The 27,919-nt window shown below is 41.0% G+C and overlaps 2 protein-coding genes across 13 annotated transcripts in view; both read right to left on the bottom strand.

Moving 5' to 3' along the window:
• nbeab (neurobeachin b) overlaps positions 1 to 6,000 on the bottom strand; it is a 196,115-nt gene extending 190,115 nt beyond the window's left edge. Inside the window, exons 1-3 of one of the 3 annotated variants that reach the window (XM_040130608.1) lie at positions 5,983 to 6,000; positions 5,696 to 5,797; positions 5,038 to 5,381 (exon numbers count right to left, since the gene is read on the bottom strand). In XM_040130608.1, the coding sequence (XP_039986542.1) occupies positions 5,038 to 5,310 (273 nt within the window). In that variant the 5' untranslated portion in view covers positions 5,311 to 5,381; positions 5,696 to 5,797; positions 5,983 to 6,000. Of the gene's footprint in view, positions 1 to 3,032; positions 3,079 to 5,037; positions 5,524 to 5,695; positions 5,798 to 5,982 lie in introns of those variants that run through there. The other 2 variants (XM_040130604.1, XM_040130605.1) reach the window with 2 other exon arrangements.
• A 2,575-nt stretch (positions 6,001 to 8,575) lies between these two features.
• The window catches only part of stard13b (StAR-related lipid transfer (START) domain containing 13b), a 75,052-nt gene continuing 55,708 nt past the window's right edge, over positions 8,576 to 27,919 (bottom strand). For 3 of the 10 annotated variants that reach the window (XM_040130197.1, XM_040130199.1, XM_040130198.1), the window contains 13 exons: positions 18,919 to 18,990; positions 17,814 to 17,895; positions 15,835 to 15,898; positions 13,349 to 14,712; positions 13,047 to 13,217; positions 12,556 to 12,715; positions 12,110 to 12,308; positions 11,649 to 11,859; positions 11,077 to 11,191; positions 10,762 to 10,983; positions 10,345 to 10,562; positions 10,058 to 10,234; positions 8,578 to 9,849 (listed from right to left, as the gene is read on the bottom strand). In XM_040130197.1, the coding sequence (XP_039986131.1) occupies positions 9,732 to 9,849; positions 10,058 to 10,234; positions 10,345 to 10,562; positions 10,762 to 10,983; positions 11,077 to 11,191; positions 11,649 to 11,859; positions 12,110 to 12,308; positions 12,556 to 12,715; positions 13,047 to 13,217; positions 13,349 to 14,712; positions 15,835 to 15,898; positions 17,814 to 17,895; positions 18,919 to 18,990 (3,173 nt within the window). In that variant the 3' untranslated portion in view covers positions 8,578 to 9,731. Of the gene's footprint in view, positions 9,850 to 10,057; positions 10,235 to 10,344; positions 10,563 to 10,761; positions 10,984 to 11,076; positions 11,192 to 11,648; positions 11,860 to 12,109; positions 12,309 to 12,555; positions 12,716 to 13,046; positions 13,218 to 13,348; positions 14,713 to 15,834; positions 15,899 to 17,044; positions 17,263 to 17,813; positions 17,896 to 18,918; positions 18,991 to 19,591; positions 19,712 to 20,508; positions 20,813 to 20,971; positions 21,009 to 21,900; positions 22,089 to 27,919 lie in introns of those variants that run through there. The other 7 variants (XM_040130196.1, XM_040130195.1, XM_040130201.1 and 4 more) reach the window with 6 other exon arrangements.

Here is a 27,919-nt window from a genome sequence, read left to right as displayed (position 1 = left end):
CGATCCACCAAGTTTGGTGCAAATCGGTTCAATACTTTTTGCATAATCCTGCTGACAAATAAAAAAACAAATCAACAGAAAGACACGGGTGAAAACATAACCTCCTTGGCGGAGGAAATAAAAATGAAATAAGGAATACTCACCGTGACAATAGAGCACATCTTGATCACTGGGTTAGTGATTATCACTTCCAGCGTTTATACACTGATGCATATCTAATACACAATGACAAAAAAGCAAAAGACACACTGCAAAGACACAAGTTGGATAATGTCTCAAGGTAAAATGGCAGAGCTCAAGCTCCCTTTTGTTACTCCATTTACTTCCTGTGGAATTAAATCAACCTTGAAGGCAGGACTCCACAACCTGTCTCCTAACATCATCTTAATTATGGGTTTCATTTCAAGCAGCGTATACATAAAAGATTAATAACATTCCACTTTAATTAGTTTTGATAAGGGATGGTGGCACAAAACTGTAGCATCTTAGTGTTTAGCACATTCAGTTACTCAGTCCCAAAAACAAAATTTTTAGGGTCATGTGGGGCAATGATGTTTAATGCTTATTTAATTAACCTTTTAATGTTTACAGTAAAGCCGTTTTTGATAATGTGCCAAACTGATGCTTACCTGAGCTATTCTATCAATCATTTTAATGGAATACACAGTACATTCTTTAATTTACGACAAGCTTATTTTTATTTAGAGTGGGCTGGAGTTTATCCTTTGCAGCCTTATGCTAAAATTGTTCAAATTCATTTTTTTCCCCCTCAGTATACTACACTAGGGCTGTGATCAACCAAAGAAAATCTTGGTTGACTGAAATCATAGCTACTCTTCAATCAACTGATCAGTCACGGAAAAGAAAAAAAAAAAATTCTGCCCATTATCTCTTGATCAAGTAAATCAGCCACATTGCACTTTACCTGGTAGCCTTATTAGCCTAAATAAATTCTAAATAAACATAAGCTAGTGTTTGCAGCATGTTAAATCATTTTAAACTAATCATTTTGTACTGAAATGATAACAGGCTAAGAGTCGACCAGCGCGCACCTGCCCATATTCATAAGATTTCCAAATATCTGCTCATGATATCAAGACAAGAATTATTGAGTAGTATAAACTCAAAGCTTCAAGTGTTAAACACAAATTTTTAACATGGAGCATCCTAACGCAGCCAAGTTAGCCTACCATTTTTTGATGTTACGCCATGTTGGTTGTTGAGCTGTGATATGCAAACTGCTGTTTGTAAAGTTTATAGGTGACTTTTTGGTCGTCCGTTTTAACAAATGCAGCCACACCCATGACTTCTTTGACATGACGTCAATTAGTTTGTAGCCCTCCGAGTAAACATTCAGTACATGCTCAGTAAACGTTAAATAAGTTAGACCTAGGAGTCTCCATCAGGTTCACAGTTGTGTAAAATGGATGGTGGATAAGTGGATTATGTTGCAGGACTGGTTTGACAAGGTTCTATGTGTGTTTTGATACTTTTTTTCCCACCATGAGAACTTTGTAACCATTGGATTCCATGCAGTTGGTATAAAGTTCAAGTTGACCACAGCTCTTGTTCTTTATGAAGGTGGAGTCTGCCACTTCTAACACCCACCTTTCAATTCTACAAGAGATGACTGTTTGATGCTTAAAGAACAGAATTTGGGTGGAGTATCACGTTACAGAAAAATAAGCCTTGTGATAACTCTGATCTGACCTGACAGTCAAGGGTATCTAAAGTGTATTTCTTGCTTTTGTGTTAATATCAACCAGTTGTTGACAGTACATGAGGACTCTATTACTCCCAAATGTCAGGATCAAGATGAAGATGTAGTGTGAAAGCTTTTTTTCTAATTTCATAGGTCACAATAACTTTCTTTCACACCTCTCTCAGACTCTATCCATCAGATCATACTTAACTTTGATCGTGAAGATGCTGGCTGTTGAGTAATGTGACTCTCTTTTGTCAGAGAAGTGTTCATTGAATGAGTCATACCAAGTGACAAATAGCAAAGTCAAAATATCAAATTTCCAATTTATCATCTTGGAGAGAGCTGTGACTCAGCTGACAGACCACAAAACACAGTGACTACTGTAAACTGCACACTGACTATGAGATAAATCCACTTTATTTCCATCTTCATAGTTAGAGGACAACAAGCAATATTGTCTCGCTTGTACCAAATTTTATTAGGTGTATGACCTACTCATATTTGTGGTCAGTTCTTAAGAGCAGCCTCAGCCATATGTGAAGCTGAAATTAAATGCTGATGGTTCTGACTGAAAACACTTAAAAACTAGTCTGTCCCCATAGTTTTTCATATCTTAATCCACCTTGATCCAATGCTCTAATAGAGAAAAGTAGTACAAACGTGTTGTCATATACATTATCCTAAATCTATGCAAGTAAGTGTATTGTTGCTGACTACGTTGTATGCCATTTCAAGACAAAAGCAACAGTAATCCCACAATAATTTCACATTGTTCTACTGATACCATAATATTTTAAAGAAATTTTTTTATATTATATTATTGGGATTTTTGGTATATATAGTTATGTGTGTATGTAAACTAGCAGCCAGTCTATCTCTGTCAACCCTGAGATAAACAGACAAACTGTCCACAGTGTTTCAGCTTCTGCTCATAATATGTTTGGAATGGCCCCAGATCCATATGTCCCTAAACATGAATAATGCAGAGGAAAACTTTTGTAAATGTATATCTGATGGGAGCAAAACACTGGTACAGAGTAAAGTGTCTAGGTATAGAGCTGATGGTTCTGGAACGCTGTAATTTAATACTTTACCTTCAGAAGGTGTTTTGTGCCTAATTCAGTAAACCTTTCTGATGGGTGATGCCCATTTCATAATATGCCTGACATCTAAAATCTAAGGTAGGTTTCTCAGTGGGCTGACAAGGCTCTCATTCTGGTAAATAAGCAGTATCAGATCCATTTTATCGTCAAATTTCCCATCTTGTCAGTTCAACAAGAACTGCAGCTAAATAACAGAATAAAAAATAAAAAACAGAATAAGACACCTTTTCATGATAGAGCTCAGACCAGGACCCTCCAACCAAAATTTTCCCAACATGCCCCTTGGAGATGGAGAAAAACATTTTTATTTCATTAGTCCACAAATTGGACCCCATGAGATGTAGTTAAGGATCCTTTAGGATCTTCTTACCCATTCTACACTTCAAAAATAACGGTAACTTATAAGCATAAAAATTCCTGTAGTCATGGATTCTTACAGACAGGAGGGCTGTTTGCATGACAGTTTTCTCCACCATCTTCCCTGGCTAGTATTATTCATGCACATTTTGTGATGTAATTTAAATGAAGACGCAGATATAATAACAATTACTGTGTCATCCAGTCCCAACATTGCTGCATTATATGTGGTTCATCTGAATACATGTAATTTGGATGGAGGTTGTATTTGTGTTTACCAACAAGTCAAGTAGAAATCAAATTTGCCTGATACATTAAATAGCTAACCACAGTAAGGCACTAAAACCTCTCTTAATTAGATCTTTCATTCAAAAGTTTGAGACCTGTATGTGACAGAGAAATGTTTAGATAGAGTGCACTCTACTGTATGAAGCATGCACAGTTATCTCTGAAACCAAACATGCACAGAGGAGCAAAAGGCAGCTATGACATTAATGCCGTGCATTCAATAGGTCATCGTAATAAAGCAAAATGGAGAAATGACTTAAACAAGATCAGTGTCCAGTGCAAATAAAAGTGTATAGACAGCGATGAAGAAGAAAAAAAAAAAAAAAACAAGGTAGACTACAGCATGTTATACCTGGTGCACATTTCCTGTAAAAATAGCACTGCAAAGTTTGAGGGGGCAAGGTGTCAGAGACTTCAGGTATTGTAGTACTACTCTCATGTGTGAACATGCCAGGGGCTATAATTTGTCCTGCTCTACAAAGTAGATATCCGTTGTGTCAGAACAGATAGAAATGAATCTCTAGTGTACTAAGAAGGAGAGGCCAACTACTGCAAAGGTATGAGCTAGCTCTACAGTCTCTTCATATCACGTTATACTGTAACAATGGAGGAAACTGGCTCCCTTTGCTAATCCTGCTCATGCCATGGGCTCAAATCCCCAACCACCCTGTGCTGACAATCCTTGCTTCTCATTCTCCTCTCACTGCGCTTCAGCAAATAGTAATAATCATCATACAGTCAAATATGAGAATGGACTCTTTTGGCTGGTATTAAAAAGTGGAGGTGGAAAAAAAAAAAAAAAAAATACACAAAAAAATACTTCCTGGATCAATATAAATTTTGGGACGATTGGTGATGACCGTCCTTCTCCCACAAGTACTCACACTTTAGTTAGAAGCAGGTCCAGTACAGCAAGACTATAGAGGCTGCACTGGCCGGACGCTCATCAAACACTGCCCGGTTAGTGAAACCTCTACTTGGGGATGTTAGCAATTCTGGGCTCCCAGAACACATCTCACCGTGAGCTGTAGTCTCTGGTGTGAACTCGACCCCTCCCAACACACACACACACACACACACACACACACACAGAGCAGCTTCGCCTCCTACCTCTGCTCACCTCCATCAATCTACATCAACATAAATGCAATTTGAATTCGACTGCGTACCGGCGAGCTACGGGGTACCGACATGACACGTTCATTTCAGCAGGTATGCACTTCACCTTCACTGGTTGACAAGCAAACACCGTTAAGTTGGGACTTTGCTGAAGTTCAAAACTCAGGAACCGGCTTTGAATCAGTATCCCCACATCTCTCAACCCACCTTACGTGCTCGCATGCGTGACTTTTCATCGTGTACTGCTGTTTACTCTCACATATCCCGGGGCACTCACTGATATTAACACTACAAATTATTTAATAATCATTGCCACAGTTCCGCTCTTAAAAAGAACCCTGTTTTGTCGTATGTCAACATTATATTGTGTAATTGTTACCACTGAAAAACATTCCGGATTCAGGATTAAGCAATAACCTCCAGTCACAGAGTGACAGAAGGGGGGGAAAAAAACCGTTTACTTACCAAATTCAGCACCGTTTCAACAATATCCCGGTTGCTAACCTCTCCAACCTGGATCAGTCCGATGAGAACAGCAAATTTCATTTTGATATTCCGGATCGGAACCGATGGATTGATAATCCCAGCCGGGAAGACCATTGAACCTGAGGCGGACATCATCATTGTCTCCGCGGAGACAGGGGAGACTGCAGCCGCGTGATGCCCGTGACCTGGAGGAGGTTGTCGGTCCGAGAGCGACACCGAGCCCGGCATTGTCACCGGTCGCTCGCTTGTCATTTCCCCCTGGACCGGGTGGTTTCACGAGCTAGTTGGACGTTTTCCCCTGGAAGTATGTTTTAATCGCTGCTCTGGATCATCAAGAAGAAATGAAGAAATGAATGACAACTACACTCGAGAAGCCCCGAAAAACAAAAACAAAACACAAACAAGAAATCACTCTCTGTCAGTAAAATCCACTCTCGAGAGTTCCGGTGAGTGAGTCCGGTGTGTTGTCGGTGCCAACCGGTAAACTGTGCTGACTGACCTGCGCTGTGTGCACAAAGCTGTGTGTATGTGTGTGTGTGTGTGTGTGTGTGTGTGTGCCGCTCTCCGGGATGCGCGTCTCCGTGTCTCTGCTGCTGTCACCGCCATTTTGCCGCCCCCTGCCTGCGGTTCCACTCACCACGCCTGCGCTGGCTGCGATGATGGGAGCTGGAGAGCTGGAGGCTGACCGCTGAGTAGGTCCACCTGGCGACGGGGGGGGTAGCGAAGTGCGGAGTGCCTCCTTGAGGTTACAGCATGGCCAATCATAAAAGACAAGACATGGCCATCCAGGTCCGTGTTATAAACTCGGTCTCTCGTTTAGTCAGTTGAGCCAACCCGGTTAGTTTGAACCAATTAGAGATATATTTAAATAAAACATCCCGAATAGTGCAAACTTAGCTGGTGCAGAGGAACTCGAGAACTTACCTTGATTCCGAAACGAAGATGGCACCCGGAAGTTACACGATTTAATGATTCCGCACCGATGTCAAAAATATAGACTAAGCAATATTTTTTTTTATGGAAAATATAAATTAAAAAAAAAATAGCCAAAATAGGTTGGATTTAAAAAAATCTAAATGAGATATATGCACAGTTAACCATAGTTAGTCACTGCAGGAAAAGTACAAGTTTACCTAATAACAGTATGATGGCCCTGGTCCATTTAGGTGTCCCAGTAGTGGCCTGCCTAAATAGAATACGTGATATTATGACTTACACTTGCAATCTAATCAGAAATAAAACTTTTTTTGCAGCAACTGGATCACCAGAGACAATTAATGCATTTGAATAAGATTTAAATTATCAATTACCATATTTTTTTTTTTTTTGTATTTTAGGGGAAAAAAACAAATTTTAGGGCATTTCAGTTGTCTATCCAAAGAGTCAATTGAAAACTGAGTTGTATGTATCTATTTTCTGTTTTTTTTTCTGTTTTTGTTTTTTGTTTGTTTTTTTTTCTTAAATGGCCATTAGATTAATTGATTCTATATAGATGTAGGCTAATGGTAATGGTTTTGATGATTGTTTTTAATAATAGGTTCAAGATACTGAAGACACCAAGCCTTTCAGGCCATCTTTCTGCTTAAAGCCATGCACGGATGCATTAACCTGAACATTGTGCATGTACACATGCAACCAAACTTATACTATTATTAGTGTATTGTATAATTTCTTTCTCTCTTCACATAAATGTGTGATACTTACAGTTTGAGCTCCAGCTGTGTACAGCTCATTGATCAGTCTGTGAGGCACAAAAATGACCCTGGATAGTCATCCATGCGATACAACAAATCCTGCTACACTGAGATTCATTCCCTTGGTCAACTACAAGTCAAGTTTTCTCCCAGTGTTCCAGGTGAGTTGGTATTAGGATCTCTTTGTTGGCACATTGAACTGGTCAATATAGGCAGAATTTTACTGGTATTAGTGGAAATTCATGAATTACCTGGTTTATTATTTAGCTTTCTTTTTTTTAAACCCTGGTCCATTACTTTTGACCCAGCATGTTCAATATTTACAGATTTTTTATTAATCTCCAAGCCAGAAAAATGTTTGTTTTCAAATTAATTATAGCTTTGAATGATTATATTCATCTTCCCTTTTAATGAACAAAATGCAAACGCATTGTATAGTAGAAATTATGTAATGAGACAATTAAGAACAGCAACTTCTCCAAAATCTTATATGTGGCTTGCTTTATGTTATATGGCAATAATATACAGTGGTAATGGCAAGAAATAATGTACTTATGTAGTTAGAATTTATAAGTAAAATAAAAAATGGAGAAATGTAAATGTATAAATACATTAGAAACATAATTTGACCAAAAAAGAAGCCATCAGATTCCAGTGGTTACATAAAAGAGACTGACACTGACAGCTTGGCAACAATCCTGTCCATCGTCCTGAATGACAGCCAGAAGCTGAGCTTGCATTTCATGACCTCATTAAGCTGATCTGTGTCAACATGGCTTCAAAAGAGGTAAAATACAATGTTGGGCTTTAAACAGCTGTACGTATCATATATACTGTACAGTTTAAAACTAAATTCAATTTGCTGTAATGCAGTGCAGAATAATTGACATTTAGCGTACTCGTGAGTAAATTAAATATAATTTCATCTTGTGACATTGGTTGTTTTTATCTCACTGTTGTCTTATGCACTATTTTTAATGTTTTCTCAGAATTCTAAACCTATATTATAAAAAATGAAATGGCAACTTGATTTACAGACCTCATTAAATTAGCCACAAATTCTTTATAGCTATTGTGTCCTTGAGGAATTAGTCCTTTGCTTGTTTTTATCCTGTTTTTCCAACGTAGCAATGCATCTAATAATGTCCTTTAACATCATGGGGGAAATAACTACCAGGTACCCTCCTATCCTCTCAGTTAAGCTTGCTGGTCCCCATTCAGTGAGAAACATAAACCCTGCTTGGGCTGAATAGAGGTCAATGGAGGGGGTTTGACTATGCCATTCATACACTATGAGCATATATAGAGAACTGAGTCGGAGGAACAGATCCAGACTCAACGACCTGCAGCCAGAGGATTGTTGATATCCATGTAATGATTGTTGCGGGAAAGATCTGCCACAGCAGCTTATTTCTGTATTCTGTGGTTTTGGTGAATGATCCTTTTGCCCACTTTCATCATGTCTGAACTGCCACTAACTTTATCTCAGTCAGGTTTCGAATAGATCCCAGGTGACAACATTTTTTCAGGCCATCACCTAAAATGTGTTTGAATATTTTTTCAAATTATATGTCTTAGCAGTTGATATCTGTCTCCCCACCCTTACTACCTGTTGAAAATAACAAAACATGCCCATGAAAAAGGGGATTTACTTTCAATAACATTGTCATTGGGGAAAATAAATGTGTCTGCAGTAAAGATTAATATTCTGCTGATCAGAAAGAGCCATCTAGTGGACAAAAATGGCAATCAGGTGTTCAGCCCACGTTTTTTCCTTTGGATGCTATTTGTACGAAAAGGCCAGACAAAATGAATTGCAGTCATTTACTTTTAATTTTCAATCACTGTTGTGTTTCTATTACAAGTGAGATATGTAAGCCAAGTAAGGTGTCCATTTAAGTCTATTCACCCATGTGGACTGCCTGCAGTCATGTCAAGTTGCCAGTAGAGGACCCTGACATCCTCGATCAGAGAATTGTGTTTTAAGTTAGCTTCTATGAACAGTATTCATGATTGTGGAATGTAAATATTTTTTTTCAGAAGCTTTTCTGACACTGTTTTATTTTGGTTGTCCATAACAGGTATTTAGACTCCTTCATAGTTCAATAGATGCACATTAAAGAATAATCTAAATGTCTTGTTTCTTCTTTTTGATGTAGCAGCAAAATTAAGAATCAGTGCAGACTAAAATTTTATAATTTTGATATTTTTTATTAAAAAATGATGTTGCTTGTACTTGACACTGCACAATCCAGTACCCTAAAGCAGGTATGATCAAGTCAAACCTTAAGTCATTCTTTTCACAACCATATGAGGTCAAAGTTTAATAAAATTAAACCCATTAAAAATTGCAATACTGAAGCAAAGTAAAACCAGTTTACAATTTTGTACCATGTGTAATACCGGAAGGTTGGCACAGTAAAAGAATCAATATATAGGAAATTAACATATGTACTATTTATCCCCTCACATACAGTATATACAATATACACATCTTGTTTGCATGTACAGTATATTCACACACATATATACAGACACTTAAGTGTAAATCATAATAATTATAGCTTTAAATCTAAAATGAATAACATGCTTCCCAGAAGCATTTAAGAGCTTGAATGTCCTAGACATTGTAGATTATAGCAACAGTAATATAATAACATTATCAAAGATAATAATTATTATAATATACAGGTTTAGAAACATCTAGGTAAATAAAATCCTAATCCTAACAATATTGGCAGGATGATTAATTTCCCAATCAGTAAATATGCTCAGCACCTATAAGATGTCCTCTTTTGTCATTGTGCAAGTATAGAGGAGCTCAAAATTATTTTCGAAGCATTACTTACTCTGGAAAAAAACTGAATAAACTGTGCTTTAGTTTCGGGGTCCTGTCTATGCTTAGTGTCTGCCTGTTAGCAATGACTCAAAGGCTCAATCTTGATCTCATGGCTGAGCAGACACAACTGGCAAAGAGTTTCAGATTTTGGTCTCTGGGCCATCTGTGATTAGCGGCTGAAAGGAGTTGCGGATCCGGGCAGCTTCTGCGGCACAAAGGTGTCCAAAGGCTTTGTTATACCAATCCGGAGTCCTTCCTCTGAAATCCAAACAGTATATTCAGTATACTATAGAGTACAAGCACATACAACAAGCTTCAAGTAAATATGTTTAAAATGCGACTAAAGTCATACATAAAAAAGGTATTGCTGTATTTTTGTGTGTAAAAAACAAAACAAAAACCTTTTTAAGCATTTGCTAAAAGAGTTCATGAGAAAATCTTGCAACAAAATTCATGTAGGGCTTACTTTAAGTCCACTCTGCAGATATGAGTTAGTCTGGACTTCCCGGAGCCGCAGGGCTCTAGCAGGTAGTTGGACTCCAGGACAATAGCTCGTGCCCCTCCAACAGGAGGACAATCCTCATGCTCTAAAGACACAGAAACCAGGGAGCAGGCACCTTTGGGCAAGTCTGTCCTCCATGACCTTGAACAAACAGAAAGAGATTGAGTATGTACCCTAAAAGAAAATAAATTATAGCCCCTTCAAACAACGGAAGATATGTCGTTTAGTGTTTTCTTTTTATCACCACTCACCTGAGAACTACAAAGTCCCTGCTGGGATGAGGGGGCATGCGATTGAGGACATACTGAAACACCTCTGTCTGCTTGTCCAGTGTCTCAGACACTTTCCACTGTAGCAGGTCCACATCCCACAGGTGGCGCTCTCGCAGCACCCGGTTCAGTACTACAGATGGCGGCGCTTCCACCTCTACAGACACTCTCCAACGTCTCAACGGGTTCCCATCTCCCACCTGGATGAGACAAATGTTAACTTATGAATGTGAAAGCCAGGTCCATGCTTGAGGTATTGTGTTTTATTTTCTGCATTATTGATTTGCTGTTGTAACCCTCATAATTTAGAGTTGATACGTGACATTGGGATTATTTTGATGAATATTATTATTTGAAACAATAACAACTTAACTCCACAATCAGAGGAAGAACACGAACCTTCTTATAGTAGAGCTCTGTGTTATCAGAGCTGCTGCATGACACCCAGTACTTGGACTTTTCCCGGGCCTCTTTGAGCAGGTTCTGAAGCCGCCCCTCCATATGTGTCTGGTATGTTCCATCATCATCCTCCAGCTGCTTGCACAGCTCGTCAATTGTCGGCGCATGCAAGTCAGCCTCCACATATGAATTACGCGACTGAGTAACCATCTCATGAGGGATCTATTGGGGGTATAAAAGCATGAGGTAAAACTCACAGCAGTATAAACAGAGGGAGGTCTGTGGTTGCATCATCTCAACTACAAAGTCTTGTACCTCGAATAGACGGTTGCACTCTATGATCATATGAGCAAGGCCCTGTGTTGCTGCTAAATTTTCATTCAGATCCTTCTGGTCTGGCCTGCCAGTGGAATACTTTTTCTGCATGGCCCTGGGGATTATGGAGAGAGAAAACTTATTAGGCCAGCAGAGTCCCCAGGTCAACATCCCCACGAAACACAGTATATAAACCCTTCCTCTGCTCTGCAGGAATCCCCTTTGATCCCTTTAGCAACAGTTTCAACGTGGTAAATTAGAGAGCTTTGCTTTGTTTGTACACAGCATGATCTCATAAAACACTGAGCTTTAAAAAGAAAGTCATGTCCTTTTAAAACTGGCCCAGAAAGACCGGAATCTACAGCACCACTGATGGCTAAGCAAACTCTTTAACCCATTTTATGTCTGTCTTTATGAAGTCATGGGTGAAGAATATAATGCAGGAGTTAACAGAATGCACACATGTCTTGCTCATTAGTATTTTGAGGCCCAGAATGGCAGGCGATGTGGCTGGCCCACAGTCACAGACACCAAGCTAATTGGAACACTACAAGACATTAGAAAAAATGTACCTTGGTGAAAGATTGTCTTTCTTGAGAATGTTGAGATGGAAGAGGGAGGGGGCCAGGCACACGGCAATGTTCATGGGTGTCATCTGGTTCTCTTCCACAGAAGTGACATCGCTGAGGAAACAAAGTAGCGTCTGCAGCACCTCTCGGTTTTCATCCGACATCAGCATGATGGCTGCCTGGACAGCTTGCAGCCTTTGGTCCTTTGGCACATCTGCACATATGAGAGAATTGATTTTTTATCATTTCTGCTTTACAGACATAGTGAAAAAAGAGAGAGAATGTTTCATGAACTTTCAAAGGTCTTTTACTTGATTTGAATTTGTATTTTTACACAGCCACATGCAGGTTAGTTCGGTTGCAACAGCACAAAAGTAAAAACAAAAACAAAAAAACAAGAGGGATAATAAAATTAAAACCTGACATGGTAAAAAAGACAAGCAAAGAGAGATTTATGTTCTTACATTGGTAGATATGGAGGAAAGTTTCCCCCAGCTTGCTAGTAAGCAGAGGCTCAGGTAAATCCCTGAAGAACTGCTTTACCATGTCGGCCACATCATAGGCAGACTGGTCCTCATAGTTCACATTGTCTGGAGAACTCTCATTCATCTGCCTAAGAGCTTGAATTCGAGACTTCACCCCTGATTTACGAAAGAGACCCACCTGGAAGCGAAACAGGATTGTTAATGCCACCGTGACAGCTGACCGTAACATGTGATCACATTGTACAGCAGTTCTGCTCGCTGTATTGTTATTATACCGCTATTGGATCTGTCTACAACCTGTGTCAGTCATTGTGCACTGAAACCTTGCACCACGTTATACACGTTAGATAAACCCAACCATTTGTTACATCACATGTGAAAATGCGAGTTGCATGTAACCTGAGAGCATGTGTTCTGTGACTGACCTGGTCAAGACACTGGCTCCTCAGGTAACGCAGGGCCTGCTGCAGGCCGAGGGGCAGGGGTTGTCCAGAACGCTGCACATGCACTATGAGAGGCACTCCGAACACATTCTTATCCTTATAGTCTGGTACCTTCATTCTCTTCATAAACTTTGGCACAGACCTAGGAGAGACATCAACACGACATTTTTGAGAACTTGCTCTACGTGCTAAACCAGAGAGTATGCTATAATAATACATATTAAAATATATAGTATATAGACGTTTACTGAACATGAAAAAGTATTAACAGTTTGTAAGACAAGAGGAAATCTGGTTAGGGTAATTCATTAAGGCATAATCATACTATATTGGACAAACACAGAAATTAACAGCACTAAAATATTAATTTACAGGTTATCATTCAAAGAAGTTTAGCAAAATGTGCTTTCACTGATAAAAAAAAGATTCAACGAATGATGAATCAAACCTTTGGTAGGTTTAATGAGACTTACCAAGTCCAGCCATGCTTGTTGGACATGGAGTACTTCTCCATGATTGCAGTAAGACGCAGCAGAGAAAACTTCTGCAACAAACTCAGCTGGCCTGCTGATTGGTTGGTAATCTGCAGGGATGCCACTGAGTGACTTAGGCGATTGGATATCTGAAAACTGGGCCACCGTAACCTAATGCCATTAAAAAACAAAAAAAAACACAGCAAAGGAAAAGAAGAGAATTTCTCTTTTTGTTCGTAGAATAACTAAACGTGCTTGATTTCAAAGGTTTCAGTACTTTCAATACATATCATTAGTCTTACCGATTAGGTCGTGTGAGTGAAGCACCTACTCCCGAGTCCCTCCTTTCCCTGAGCCTTGTAGATTCTGTCTCAGCAAGTGATACCCTGTCACGGTCCCCATCACTAGGTGTGGTCTGGCTCTCTGTGACTGAATTTCCTTCAAAGTCCAATGTGATCTGACTAGAGGACTGGAGCCCTACTTTATCTTCCCTCTCGCCATCCACCTGCGCCAGCCCTTCTCCTCCAGGCAACACATTCTTAGACCAGTGGTCCACTATCTGCTGTAGACCATTGACATGCAACAAGATATCGTCCAGGTGAGGAAACAGATCCTCTTTCTCCAGGTCTATCAGGTCTCCAGTGCTGGCGTACAGATGTGAGCCGGGAACATTGTCGTACACACTGATGCGGCTACCTCTGGAGCAGCACTGGGTGACAGGCCTGGATTCCTTTCTGAATGAAATTAGTTGGGAGTCGAGGTGCATGCTGCCAGTGTGCCAGTTAATAGAGGCCCCATTGGTTGGGGACAGGCTTTCTATGGACAGTGCTTTAGGGAAGGTTCCTGGTTTGTGGTCTTTAGGAATGTGGACCACCAGGTCTTCATAGGAGCAGAATTCGTTCCTGCGGTTTTGTTCTGTGACTTTATTCACTTGGGTACCTGAGAAGATGTCTATGTCCTCCAAATACATGCCACTGCGCTTATAGTCAGCCCGATGAGGCTTACGCTCTTTCAAGCTGGGTGTGCTGACAGCACTGCCACTAGAATGGCTGCTACCCTCACTACTGCAATGGGACGGAAGAACTTTGTTGGGCAGTGGTTCTGAAGCCCCACCATCTCCATTTATAATCTCAACACAATGCAGCGTCTTCAGTGCCTGGGTCTCCTGCGGTAGCACTGGAGAACTGATGACTAATGTCTTACGACCCCTTCCTAGAGTTCCTCGGGAGCGCAGTGTCTCCATGCGCTTCAGGAAGTCTTTGGCACGGATGCGGCTTGTCTTCCCATGGTTGTCAGGTAGTGAGCCGTAGCGAGCAATTTCTTTGGGGATGTGAGGCATTGTGAGAGAAGTAGAGTCTGGCATTGCTGCAGAATCCGAACAGGTGCGGTTGGAGCAGTCAGAATCCTCTGTGCTGAGGCCCCTATGACCACTGCCCCCGCTGCTCTCACTGTGCAATGAAGAGACCTCTGGCTCACTGAGGTCCGTTAGAACACTCTCACTGCTGGTGGTGGCTCTCAGAGGCACGCCGTCCCTGGGGGGCTGACCCTCTCTGTGGTTTCCCAGCAGACAGTCAATGTCCTGTAGCCTGGACCAACGCCGGCTGCTCCACTCAAAGGTCCATTTGTCACTGATAGCAAATAGGTCTTCTTCATCAGAGTCTTCACTCTGGGGAAAGAAAGATTATATAACATTGGTTATTTTGGCCTACATGATTTAATTAGGTATTTAATCCTCATTGTAGTAATTAATGTTTCTATTTAGGTTGCTCAAAAACTCAATTTTAATGATAATAAACAAAATTAAATTAAAAAAAAAAAAAAAATCCTGCATGCACATACAGTATTTATTAACATGCACAGTCTGGAAATACAATAACTGAGATTGGCACAAAAATAACCTAAACAGCCTTTGGATATATTCTAACTTTGCCTACTCCACAAAAAATTTGAACAATTTTCCTCTTTGTGTTGTGAAAAGAAAAATGTTCACAACATCAGCGGGCTTTCGAGGTAAGGCATATATAGCGTCACACCTCATCTATGCCACAAAGAACAGTTAAATAGGAAACGCAGGACATGGGCTTAAGGATGTGTCTGTTCACAATTAATAACATTATACAATCAGCCAACAGTGATATAACACCAGACAAACAATTCCTTTGACTTGAATACTTTTCCATAAATAGACGAAGACGGAAAAAGTCATTAATGTCAGCCAGAAGACTACATTCCAGTGTGGGCACAGATAAAAAGTAATAATACTCAATAGGAATGAATACAACAATGGTATGATCTCAAATATAACAGAATGTAAGCTAAACAGATGAGGCCGGATTGTATTTGTGTTGGGGCAGGAGGGACATGCATAACATAAGAAAAAATCTGTGTAAGAAAATACCATTTCTTATGATGACTTTGATGTTTGTGTTCTATTTCTTAAAAATTTCAAATGAAAACTGCAATACTCGTGTCAAGCAATGAAGCTTTTCAGGGGGTAAAATACACAAGGCAACCTTAAGAGGAACATACAAAGTGTTTTATTTCAAAATAGTCTATGCACATAGAAAAAGCATGACACCCGCTTACTCCTAAACTTTTGGCTGGGCAAATATTGCTTTTACCTGTACAGATAAAAAAAATTTAAATTTTAAGTACCATTTGTTTCTAAAATAAATATAGTGCATTGTCACAGTTGTTGCAGTATTCATACAATAATGCAGCTCATAGGTCAAAAACTGCAGAAGCATCATTTTGATGATAAAGATCGTAATCTAGTGTCAACACTTACTTTCTTCTTCGGAAGGTTCACGTCAAGTTTCATAGAGGCACACTTGTTCAAGGTGTTGAGTCGCCTGAAATTAAAATGGCCCGTGGATGAAAACTGTTCAGAACTAACAACAGAAAACACCAGAATAGTCTCTTGAAGAGCACTCCCGAGATAAATCCCATTCTGTTTGCTATTTAAGTGTTAACCTGATCAGCTTTTGTTCTGGATGAACAACCAGACCCAGAGGGGAAACTCAGTTTCCACACAACCATTAACCTAAACCTAATGAACGGCAGTAATTGTCCGTTGCTCTGTTCTCTTTCTCTCAGGGTTGGATCTAAGTGATTGTGGCTTGAAGGTTGGTGTCTGGTAGTTTGAAGAAAGGTGAATTTAAGGTCAGCAAGTGGATTAGCCACGTGTTCTAATCACAGCCTGGTTCATTCAATATAGTCGCTGATGCCATTTTGTTCTTGGCACATTCATTTTGTACACATGACTTTGAGAGATGGCTTCAGTTGTGTCTAACAATCCTTACATGAACATGCATCTTTCTGTTCTCAGTTCTTTCAAAGACACATGAAAACTTTGTTTTTAAAATACCCAGTTTTACAAAACTCCCTCAGAGAAGCAATTTTTAAACATTTGTAGTAGCCAGTAAAGTCTAAGCCTTGGAACATGTGCTTAGTGAATAGAGGTTCTGTAGTTGTGCAAACTGGGAGATAACAATACGTCAGGGGAAAAGATGACGGCATGACAAAAGACACTGAAGCTCACTGTGCCTTGGCTTTAGACAAAAAAGACACTCATTTGTGGGAAGATAATCACAAGCTTTAACAGCTCCAGATATTGCTAACAGTCTTTTTTACAGATTGGAAGTATTGTTCTGTGACAGTAAATGGCCTCAGATGGAGGATAAAGCTTTCCTCTAGAGCTGTAGATGATAGGGGTTGGCCAAACAAGAAGTTCCCATGATTATTACTGTAGATAGTAGGACCAAACTGAAGAGAGGATTTCTAAGCTCGGGGGCCTTTATTCCACAGGCCTAAAGAGCTTTGAATGTGGTTGCTAAAACAGAGGGCTGCCGAGGCAGGGATCAGAGAGAGCACTCACATACATCCAATATCTTTCAGTTTCGCTTTTATCAAGCACACGCACAGTATGCAGGGTGGTGTTTATTTTTGTGCACAAGACTGCGGCGGCGTAACTGACAACAAAGCCATCGTTATGTTACCATAGAGATGCTGGGAAGTCATGGACAAGATCACGTTGGAGGTGGAACTGTTTCCAATTGTCCTCTATTTATCCCGGGGCTAGTTTGGAATTTAGATGAGTTGCTTTAGGGTTGTTTAGAGTCACAGTATATTGAGCTGTGCGAGGCACCCCTCATGCTAGTCCTGCTCGCCTCTCGGGATGGTTGCAATAGTTACTGTGGCAACTGAAGTGCTGTTTTCAACTCGGCTTGAAAGAGTACGTGAGTCGTCTTGGCCTATAAGGGAGTGATGTGGAACCACCAGTTGGTTGGCTTAGTGTACTTTCATACTCTTTATACTCTCTGGCAAATTAGGAAAAAATCACACACATCCAATATTTTTTAAGCAGTTATGTCAGAGTGCAGTTCAAAACCTGGAGAAGAGGAAGATTCCTGCCAATGTTCTTGCAATTAAAGCATTTATTAAATCAGTATGTCAGTGGTACATTCAGTCCCGACAGATGAAGGTCTGATGAAAGGGGACTGATTTACTGATTTAACAAATTTACTAAATATAACAACAATGTGTCGAAATATTCTTTTCTTCACAAGCTTCTAAATACCCAAAAATAAAAAGATAAAAAATTACATAATGTGCTTTTAACATCATAAGATGTGAGATGTGATTTCCTTTAAAGTTCATACCGGGATTCTCACACAGATCTACTTCTTCGGGGCAAGAAAAATATTTGTGCCATTGACTCAGTGACTCGTGGATGAGCCACCGCGTGTCAATTAAATGTCTGGTTACCTGCAAAGAGGTTCCACGAGATCTTTATCCAGAAAGTCATGATCTCTTTTCACAGGAGTAATGTCGATGGGGAATTGGGAATCTGTGGAAAAAAGCGCAACAACAGCATTAGAGAAAGATCTGGAAACCACATTCTTTCCAGAAGTACACTGGAGGCTGGGAGACCATCAAATTTGTTTTGTATGCGATGCTAACGAGAATAGACAGAATTTGCCCAAATAACAGCGCTCAGGCTTGTGTAGGCATTACATCTTACTCTCGGTATGGGCCTCCTCTTACATAACTTAAGAGACCGAGTCCAGACCCTCTGAATCTAACATTCCACCGCATTCATGTGAAGTCATTAACTTTTTATGAAAAGCAGAAGCCGCAGTGAGCGCTCAGTCCTCAACAAGGCTCAGCCTGTTCTTTAAGGGGGACAGACATTCAGACATTTCTAATACACCCCCCAGCATCAGGAGTCAAGCTCATGTTAACTTCTTTGCACTCCAAAAGCCATTATCGGTGCACATTGCTGGAGCTCTGTTAGAACTATCTGCAAACTGTCAGAAAACAAATATATTGCACCAAAGCACATCAAAAGTCTGGCCTCGACACAGAGATCTGAGGGAGTAGAGCTACTTTAAGCTCTGATAAAACCCATTTCTTCCCATGACTTCAGTCCTAAAGCACAGAAGACATGTTTATGTAGTAACCGTAGCTTGGAAAAGATTAGACTTTAAAAGCAGCTGATGTTCCGCTTGTTTTGTGGTGTCTGGGTGACTGGAGTCCTGGCTCTGAGGCTTCCTGGGTAAAGTTGTGTAAATGTGGCTCACTATGTGACCAATGAATATATGGTTTTGTGCGGTGTTAGGGACTAGGGTGACGGACCAGACAAAACTGTGTACCATTATTCACTCATCATCTTGACAAACCTGCAGTCAGGCTATAACAGTGTTTTGTTTCGAAAGAGACTTTTAGAAAATCTGAAATAAAAATGCCAATTTGGTTTATTACAGAGCCCTTTTATTGGTGTGCTACTTCATTAGTCACTGTCTTTTAACCAAACAATATTTCCCTCCTTTGTGATGAATTTGTGTGGGAGTTTACTGAGTGCTTTTATTACCTTCAAAGAGCTGAGCATACTGGGGAAATCCTGCCGCCCTCAGCCAGTCGCACGCCTCTTTTGCTTCAATTTCTGAAAACACAAGAAGTTGTGCACTTTAAGAACAGAGATCAGACGTGAAGCTCAACTACATTAAGTCATGGTCATTTTGACAAAAACCACTGTAGCATCAACCACAGCAGCGGAAAGCCTCTGGGCCTGGGATCCTACAGACACAACAGACTTGGCAGTAAATAGACCTGTGTGATTCTGACACTGAGACCACCCTGTCTGATTATTCTGAGATAGCCTTGATGTTATGATGAACTTTCTGGTCGGTCTGTCTGGCTGGAGGTATCCCAGCTCATTCACATGAAGCAACATGGGACCTTATATAACCATCTGTTGTCTTTTTACTTTAAAAGGCAGCGTATATTATATAACAACAAACTGAAGACTTTTGAAAAAAAAGGTAAATTACGTAAACCACTATACACTGCATAGAGCCCGAGACACTGTGTATGTATAATGTATAAACCACATGTTTAAAGAGATGTAATGTATTTTAAGACACCAACAAATTTAAAAGAATGATACAAAACTATAGATCAGTTTAGAAAAATAACTTCTCCATGACTCCTTAATAAAACAAAGAGCAAGCAAACACACAGTGACTTTCTGATAAAGAACTGACCCCAGCAGCCAGCATCACAAAGTGGTCCCGCTGACCTACAGAGTGAGGCATCTGCCGGCTTCAGAGCCGCTGATGACAAGCAGAGGAAGCAGGCCGTTGGCACCTTTCCATTAATGCTAACAGAGTTGGGTGTCGTTTACTGCGTCAGCCAGAGATGACTCACCGGCGCTACAGTGAACAGTGTGCTTTACATTCAGAGAGAAAATATATAATTAAATTTAATAAATACCTAAATGCAAAAAAAAAACCCCAAACAAACAGAAAACGGAATAAGAAAGAGCCACATAAACACAAAATTCTCACAGCAGCAATGTCTCCATTTACTCTCTTTATAAATTCTGTCTCTGTCTTTCCCTCCCTTTACAATCATCAACAATTAGTTGAATAGAATATTAATCTACAAAACTATTAGTATGTTATTAATCTTTTCAGTAGTTTTTAAAGAACAAATGCCGGAAAAATGACTGGTTCCAGCTTCTATTCTGGTTCCAAATGTGAATATTTGCTGGGTTTTTTAGTCTTCTTCAATAATAAACTTAATATCTTTGGGTTTTGGACTGCTGGTTGGAAAAAACAAACAATTTTAAAGTGTCAACTTGGTCTCTAGGAAACCGTGGTGGAGATTGTTTTTTTTATTATTCTTTTCTGATATTTTATTGACTAAACAATGAATTGATTCATTAAGAGAATAAGTGATAAAACAATTCATGATGAATATAAGTGTCAGTTGCAGCCCTAAACAAAAGAATCTTAAGGTAAAATACACAAGAAATAATTTCCTTAACTTTTTATCCAAAGCGAGTCAATCTACTGCTACATTATTGAGAATTACAAATCACAGAGCCTAAGCGGTAAATGACATAAATGATTTTACGTAAAAAATATACAGTAAAACACAGACTTGAAAATAGTCTTACCAGTTCTAGTGCTTCCTTAGAAGCTGCCAAGTATTTTCATGCACACATATATATCTTGTCCAAGAAAAGTTACACACAAGCTGCACCCACGGGTAACAAACAGCTCTCCCATCACACATCTGAGGTCTCGGTTCCACTCGCTCTCTGTGCCTGTCACATCCACGGCCGAAACGTGAGCCATGGTCATTCATTACACAATACTGCATAATTACAGAGACTGTAGCCTCGCAGTGAGGACGCTGCTATCACCTGTTTTTCAAAACGGTTGATCCAGGACCCACCTACATGTCCGTGTCACTGAGAAATCAATGAAAAGTGACTTTGGTTTTCAGACTGACCATCAACTGAATAAATATTAACAGTTCCCTGTGTCCTTGGATTACAAGTCTACTGTTTACCCCCTTAACCAGCGGTTAAGTCAACATGTGTCCACTGCCGTGAGGCCTCTCTGGTCTGTTCCCACCTGTATCACCAGGAGCTAAAGGCTTTCTCTTCAGCTGGGCTTCCCTCCCGGGTGGATAATATCAGGCCTGTGTTATTCAACTGCGGCACATAGTGAGAGCACTGCCAGGTCCTCTTGTGTCCCACAGCCGCAGGTTGGACCACTGGGAGCCAGTAACATGAGCTGGGAATTCCTCTCTGTTTGGCATTCTGTAACACGATACCGAGACATTCTGTCCTCTCATCCTCTCTTTAAGGAAATCTCTTGTGGATAAAAGCTTGGGCGGGCATCGTGCCAGAGAATGAAAACTTGTATTGCGAAAGCCACAGCTTTAAAACTGTTTAAAGTATAAAGTTACTGTTTCACAAAGGGATGAAACCCAGTTTGGCTGTGACACAATGGCCCAGAATGTCAAAAGCTGTGCGCGACTTAAGTGTCTGTGGCAAGGGCGACTCCTTCCTTTACGGTTCACTGTATGCAAAGTTTACTATCGAGAACGCTGATTACACAATTCATTGCTGAGATATGACATGTAACAATGTGCTGCAGGAAAAGATATTGCACACTTGGATGGTCCTCGGGCTGAGCAGACACAAGCCCTGCCAAAATTCTGACAGTTTTAAAGGCTCGTTCACATTCCACTCTTTCACAAAATATTTACAGACAACTGCATGGCTAAAAACGTCTGAGGACTTAATCATATGCTTTGTTTTGTCCTGAGGTGCCTCTGTTTGACAGCAAATCTTCGCGACTAACAGTAATCTCGTTCCGTTCGTATTCTTTTGGGAAAAAAACAAAACAAAAAGCAGATTCATTCATTCAGGCTTATTGTGAATGAAAACAATCCGTCATCATCGCTGAAGCACAGGCCTTAATAGGTCTACTCTCCATAATCCTTCAATCAGCTAACGCCATAGTTTTTTTCCATTATCAAATTATTGTGTACTTACGGGATATTTTCATCATATAGTCAGAGTATTTCATATATCCATCAAGACTTAAGAGTGTCTCTTAACATGTCAGAGCATCTTCATTCCCACGCTGAGCCACATTCCTGCTCTCTCTCTCCGAACGCAGCTTGCAGTTTGAACTCAGACCCACAGCTCCCTCTTTCTCCTTTCTCTTTCCATCTACCCCCAACCACCATGTGCCGGTCCCAACACTAAATCTCTCCTTCAACCCACCCCTTTCTGTGGCCGGCTCCCTAACGTTTACCCCCTCTCCCCCTCCCCCCTTCAGCTCCTTGTGCCCTAACCTCATACCCTGCTCTGCCCACGACAACGTGTTTTATACCACACTCAGCACATTTTTGGCAAAGATCTAGGCTGCAGTCAAACCGTGAGCATTTCCTCTTAATTCTAAGACTCTCTCGTATTTCAAGACCATATTTTTTAAATGTGAAGAATTTACTGCTATTCTTTGATATATTTAGTTGTTGCCAGACATTTTGGCCAGATGACATGATGTCAGTTTTTTGTCATATTTAAAAAATTAATCTGAGAAGATGTGGGAAATGTTTCATTTAAACAAACAAAAGTGAAACGTGGTTTTGCCAAGTCTAGATGTTGTTCCAGTAGGTCAACGAAACGGAAAAACGTAGGTAACTGAAGTCGGGGAAAACCATGACATAAACTGTCAGCAATCAGCAGCAGTGAATCATGCTGAGGCACTCGGCTCACAAGACTCCGCACTACCATCATCAGAATGATATATTCTGCTTCACCTCTGTCTCAGCCTCTTTGTCAGAGGTAATATCAGTGAATGAGAGGAATTGTGTGATCTGTGTCATCTGAGACGCTGGCAGTGTTGCTGTGTCTATTGACAGAACATCTGAAAAGATTTCCTTAAATATAGTGAATAAAAGAAACGTGGTTGCAAAGAAATAGTGACTCATTTCAAATAGCCAAATATAATTGTAAATATAAAGCCTACAAGTGATTTATTTCTTATTTAAATCACATCTAAAAAAAACCCACAAATATTTCTTGGCAACAGGTTTCACCATCTATCCAAGCTTACAATGCAAATTGTTAAGAAGAAAAAGGAAGGAAAAAATATAAGAAGACACAAAAAAAAAAAAAAAAAAGTAAATTTTAAAAAGCATATAAGCAGACACACTCTCATAAATAACCTCATAAACCAAGACGATACAGTGAGTGTGATAGCCAAGTAAATACATACGGGTGAGACAGTAATTTACAGTGTCTGCTTCCCTTATCTGTCAAGGTGGATACAGTAGTGACTGAAATCAATCTGTCTAAGAAGAGATCCATTTTCATCTGCAAACTTGCTGTCGTGTTTTCCCAATTCTACCTCCTTATTAGCAATTTCCAGGGAATTTTCAAAACCACTTTTACATTATATTATACAAGTTGAGATCACAAAAAATTATGCTACAATAGGAAAATCTATTAGTTTAAGTGTGTGGATAAAATGACCTGCACTTCAATTTTCTGGGGTTTGCCGTGGCTCTGTGATTACGTCAGGACATCATATCCGTCCATAATGCCTATAGAGTGAGTGGAATTCCAGATGTAGCCCAGCTCCACTGCGCCCGCCTCACTTTGTGACGTCTCTGCCATTTCCTCTCGTAAAACACTACCTTTCTGACCTACTGGTGCCAGGACTAGGTATAAAGCTGCAAGCACAGACAGAATGACGTAGGCAAGCCACTTCATCCGTCTTCACAAATCATTTAACATTAAATACCCGCAGTGCAGATCAGAGCTTTAAAAGCAGCCTAAAACAAACTGCTTAAATTTATAAGTACTAACTGTGTAGACCCTTACAATTGTGTCCGTCTATTCCTCCCCCACACCGCACCGCTGCAGAGACAACAGAATGAATCAGCCAGACAACCCGGCTAAATATATCAGTCCAAAAACAAACAGACTAACTGAGAACTGAGACTGTCTTTATCAAAAACACCTGGAAAGAGAGTGAGACGGTAATATGGGGGGGTGGGGTGGGGGGGTAGTGGGCTGGCTGGCGGAGAGGTGTTGTCACACTGGGAGGAATGGAGGAGAGGCTAATTGCATACAGACACCCACTCACAGTGAGCAGTCAGCCTTACAGTAAAAGTAAGATGAGAAAGACAGCCAGGGGAAACACACTGCCCCCTCTTGTAGTCTGCCCAAAACCCACAACATCTGATGTCTCATGTCCAAATTAGGCTAACATTTCCTTCGGTCTCACAGTTTGAAACTGTGCATAAACAAGCAAACAAAAGCACAAATAACAATGATTGATAGCCAAGAGACGGACGTGATGACCGCGAAGCGACACGATTGCAGATACAGGAGACACGGGAGATCTGTTCCCTATTGGTAAGAGTTCGTGTCCTCTTAGGGAAATGCTGAGAGTGCACAGGCGAGATTAACACTGCAGTGCCCCTTGTAATTTGCCTGATGTTGTGGGAATAAAGTCGTCCTGTTTTCAGGACTCTGTTTTAAATTAACAAAGCTCTACATGTCACTCAAACTCCGACATCCTCAGCACAATATGCCACAATCTTCAGCAGAACAGTAGGCGCTACTCCCTATTATCTCAACCCGTCGTCAGTTCACAGCATTCTCATAAGCCGGCAAGGTGTTGAGACAAAGGACAGTAGTCACATCTAAATCTTTCCTCAAAGGTGAGTAACAACGCAGTACCTTTGTGGATGTGACTTTATTCTCGATGCAGTGAATGGCACATGAGCTGGCTGGCTCCGCGGGCCAAGTAATTACAGAGAACCTGCATTGAATCACCCGCAGACTTCCAGCCCCCGCATCTGATCCTGTGGGGCCTACAGGGGACCTGTCGTTATCCCTCAGTCGACAAGGGATGCGGGTTTAAAAATGACCGGTGCTGGGCTGCGTTGCCAGGGCACCAAAGCAAAATTTCCTCAAATAAAAAATGAGCCAGCAAGTCCAGGCCTGCCTCTGCCCCGTGGTCCACAGTGACCTGTGGAGAGATCCTTTCAGTGGACCACAGGTCTCCAGTGACTAGTGGATATACAAAACAGAGCTCAATGCCTCCTGGAGGACGGGGGCTTGAGGACAAACACAGTGCCAGCCCAGGAAATGCCACTGCCACGGAGACATTAGCATTCTTAGCCTGCGTAGGTCAGGGTTTCACAGACATCCACAACTAATTTAAGATCTGCTTTATGCGTTACAGACCATCCTTTTAAATATGGTATATATAATGTTCTTCAATTGTTTTTCTTTTCCGTTAAAAGGCATATCACAGACATACTGTTTTAAGTGTGAACATAGGCTGGTTTGAGGATCTTAGTATTTTTTAGTGAAAGACTGAGGTCCACCTTTCATTCCACAGCAAATACACACACTCACAGCAAGAGCTTATTGATTCTGAGAGTAAATAACATAACTATGTGAGCTAGGGAGCTGCTGTTGTTGCTGGGTCAAAAGTCATCTGGGCTGTGTTTTTCTCTCGAGGTCCTGTATTGAATTTAAACAAGAGCATCACAGCTGTGGTAACACTCTCCTTCACCTCTGAAGGACACCCAGAGAGAAGGTTCTTTCATCTTCAGGGGTAACAGCCCATCAACTCTCTCTCTCTCTCTCTCTCTCTCTCTCTAAAAACTGGAACTATACAGATTACTTGCAGACCTGCAATGCACAGTGAGAAAATTAAAATACCGAAACGTCCATTCACATACCCTCATGCCTGTGAAGTGTTGGTTACCAGTAACAAAAGCCAAAGCTGAATCATTTGGAGTTATACTGTTAAGACCATGTGGAGTCAGCATGATGTTGTAAACATTTTTAAACTATGGAAAACCACTTCAAGTTGTTTCACCAGACAACAACCTGGGAGAGAACTGGGAAAGATTTTCTGAGGGTCGCCGTCTCATCCTACCACAAATAACCCGTTCGGGGAAAGATTTACAAATTATCCCCGACCCAAACTGCAAAGTGATAGCCCACTGGATCTAGCTGGGTGTCACAGCCAGAAGCTAAATAATGTGGTATGATGTTTGGGCTGCGAGGCCTCTGAACAAGCCAAGGCTTCAAAGTTCAAGCCGTTTGCTATGCAGTCTTTTCATCCAACTCGTTACAGTGTCTCACATTCACTCAGTTTTGAGAAAATGCTCTGACGACCGCATGTTGATTCCCCGAGGTTGCTTAGCACACAGCAAAAACCGAGGGAAGTGTCGAGTTTACTCCATCTATACAGACAGGTGTTCTCCTGCCTCCCCTTTGGTCACACTACGGGACACTTTGGCACATGACTTGCAGCAGACACTTGAAAAGAGGTGTCCTTTGCCAGAGCAGAGGCCTCTGACCCCAGTTCTCTAGGAAGGAGGAGACATCTCAGCGAATTCCAGAGCCCCGAGTACCTCTGCTTCACTGCCACCAGCTCTGAGCAGAGCAGAAATCAGTCGGCGGAGCTTTCCGTGACATACATACTGCAACGGCTTCCGAGGCACAATGCATGATGCTAAACACTTTCAGACACTGGACTGCAGCCATGTTCCCACGCATGCTGAAGTGTTTTGACAAGTATCTTGGAGGCTTTTATTAAGGATTTGCTTTCTTTGGTGATAAAAACATCAACTTTGGCTTTTGGAGATTTCCTCCTTCATTTCATCCAGGCATACCTCCCCAAAAACCATGGACTATTTCTAAACACCAGTGTTGATCTTTGCAGAGTAATCATTGCGCTAGTTGTTCAGTTGACGTTATTCACGCTATCCACGGATAAATAAATAACACAGACCGGGATGAATAGTGCAGGCTGGACAGCGATAACACAAATCAGGGTTTTGCTACCTGTGATCCTATTCAGCAGTTTTCTTCCTTTCAGAAATGGTGATTTTTATCCAAATCTTATCTCTTGTTGTTTTTGGTCCTCACACCAAACTATTCTTTATTAAAGTGAGCCCCTTTGAAGGCAATAATAGCATGACAAAAGCATATAAACAGTAACATAGCCTGATGTACGAGATCACGAGAAGTATTGTACCAGTGGGCACCCGGGTTGCCCTCGGTCCAGATGTAAGGCCTGGACACAGAGTCCAGAAGGGGAGAATTTTACTCCGGGCCAGCTCAGTTTTCTGTCCACTAACATCCCTTTGGAATTGTCTGCTCCCCTCTGTCTCTTCCTCCTCCCCCTTGCTTCTTGCTTTCCGTCTTCCTCCCTGTCTCTCAGCCAGACCGATCTGGGATTTTTTTTCAGATGTCTTTTCAACTCCCTCCCTCCTTGTCCCTTATGCCAGCTCCCTTACAGCTGGCTTCTACAGTGTCCCATGCGGTCATGTAGTAGTTTGACTGTATCCCTCTTTATTCCTACAAACATGTGCCACAAGTTCCCTCTAAGTGTTTTTTTGTGTGTGTGTCCTGTTTTGAAGTCCATACATGTCTTGTTTTATGTGAAGCCTTGTATGCTGCATGTCTTGCCATGTCATGCTGTTTTTCCACTCATAATGTACAGTTGTGGGGCAGCAATTCTTCCTTCCCTGTGACAGCCTATATAAACACTGTAATTCAGTTTTCCAAGACGGGGGGGGGGGGTAACTGTGACTTACTGACAAAGCCAGCTGAACAAAAGTCTTGACTCAAACATGGATAAAGATTGACCCAAAAGTTACCAAGACATGTTCTCTAGGTCCTGGCAACCACACAGATCAAACATCCCATGACGAAAGCCCTTTTAAGTTCAGCAGAAGCTAATAAGTACAAAAATAGTGTAAACTAACAAATGATGTTTAACGTGTGACCATGGCTCTGTAAAGTACAGGATACGGGCAAAAGAGGAGAAGAAAAATAACCAGAAGAAACTCCTCTGAGGTCGAATCCTGCAGAGCTCCACTCGGTCCACCTCCCTCTCATTTGGATTGGATCCCAGAGGGGACTACGTGGGGTTCCCTCCTTCTCTGGGAATGGTCTCAGGGAGTCAGAGGGTAGAGAGGGGGCCAATGTCAGAACAAGGGCCCCTACCGTGAGAAAGCCCTCTCAGGAC

This window comes from Xiphias gladius, chromosome 7 (assembly GCF_016859285.1).
Source record: "Xiphias gladius isolate SHS-SW01 ecotype Sanya breed wild chromosome 7, ASM1685928v1, whole genome shotgun sequence".
In the NCBI taxonomy this organism is placed as follows: domain Eukaryota; kingdom Metazoa; phylum Chordata; class Actinopteri; order Istiophoriformes; family Xiphiidae; genus Xiphias; species Xiphias gladius.
Note: the sequence above shows the minus strand (reverse complement) of the source record. Positions and strands in the feature narration are given on the sequence as shown.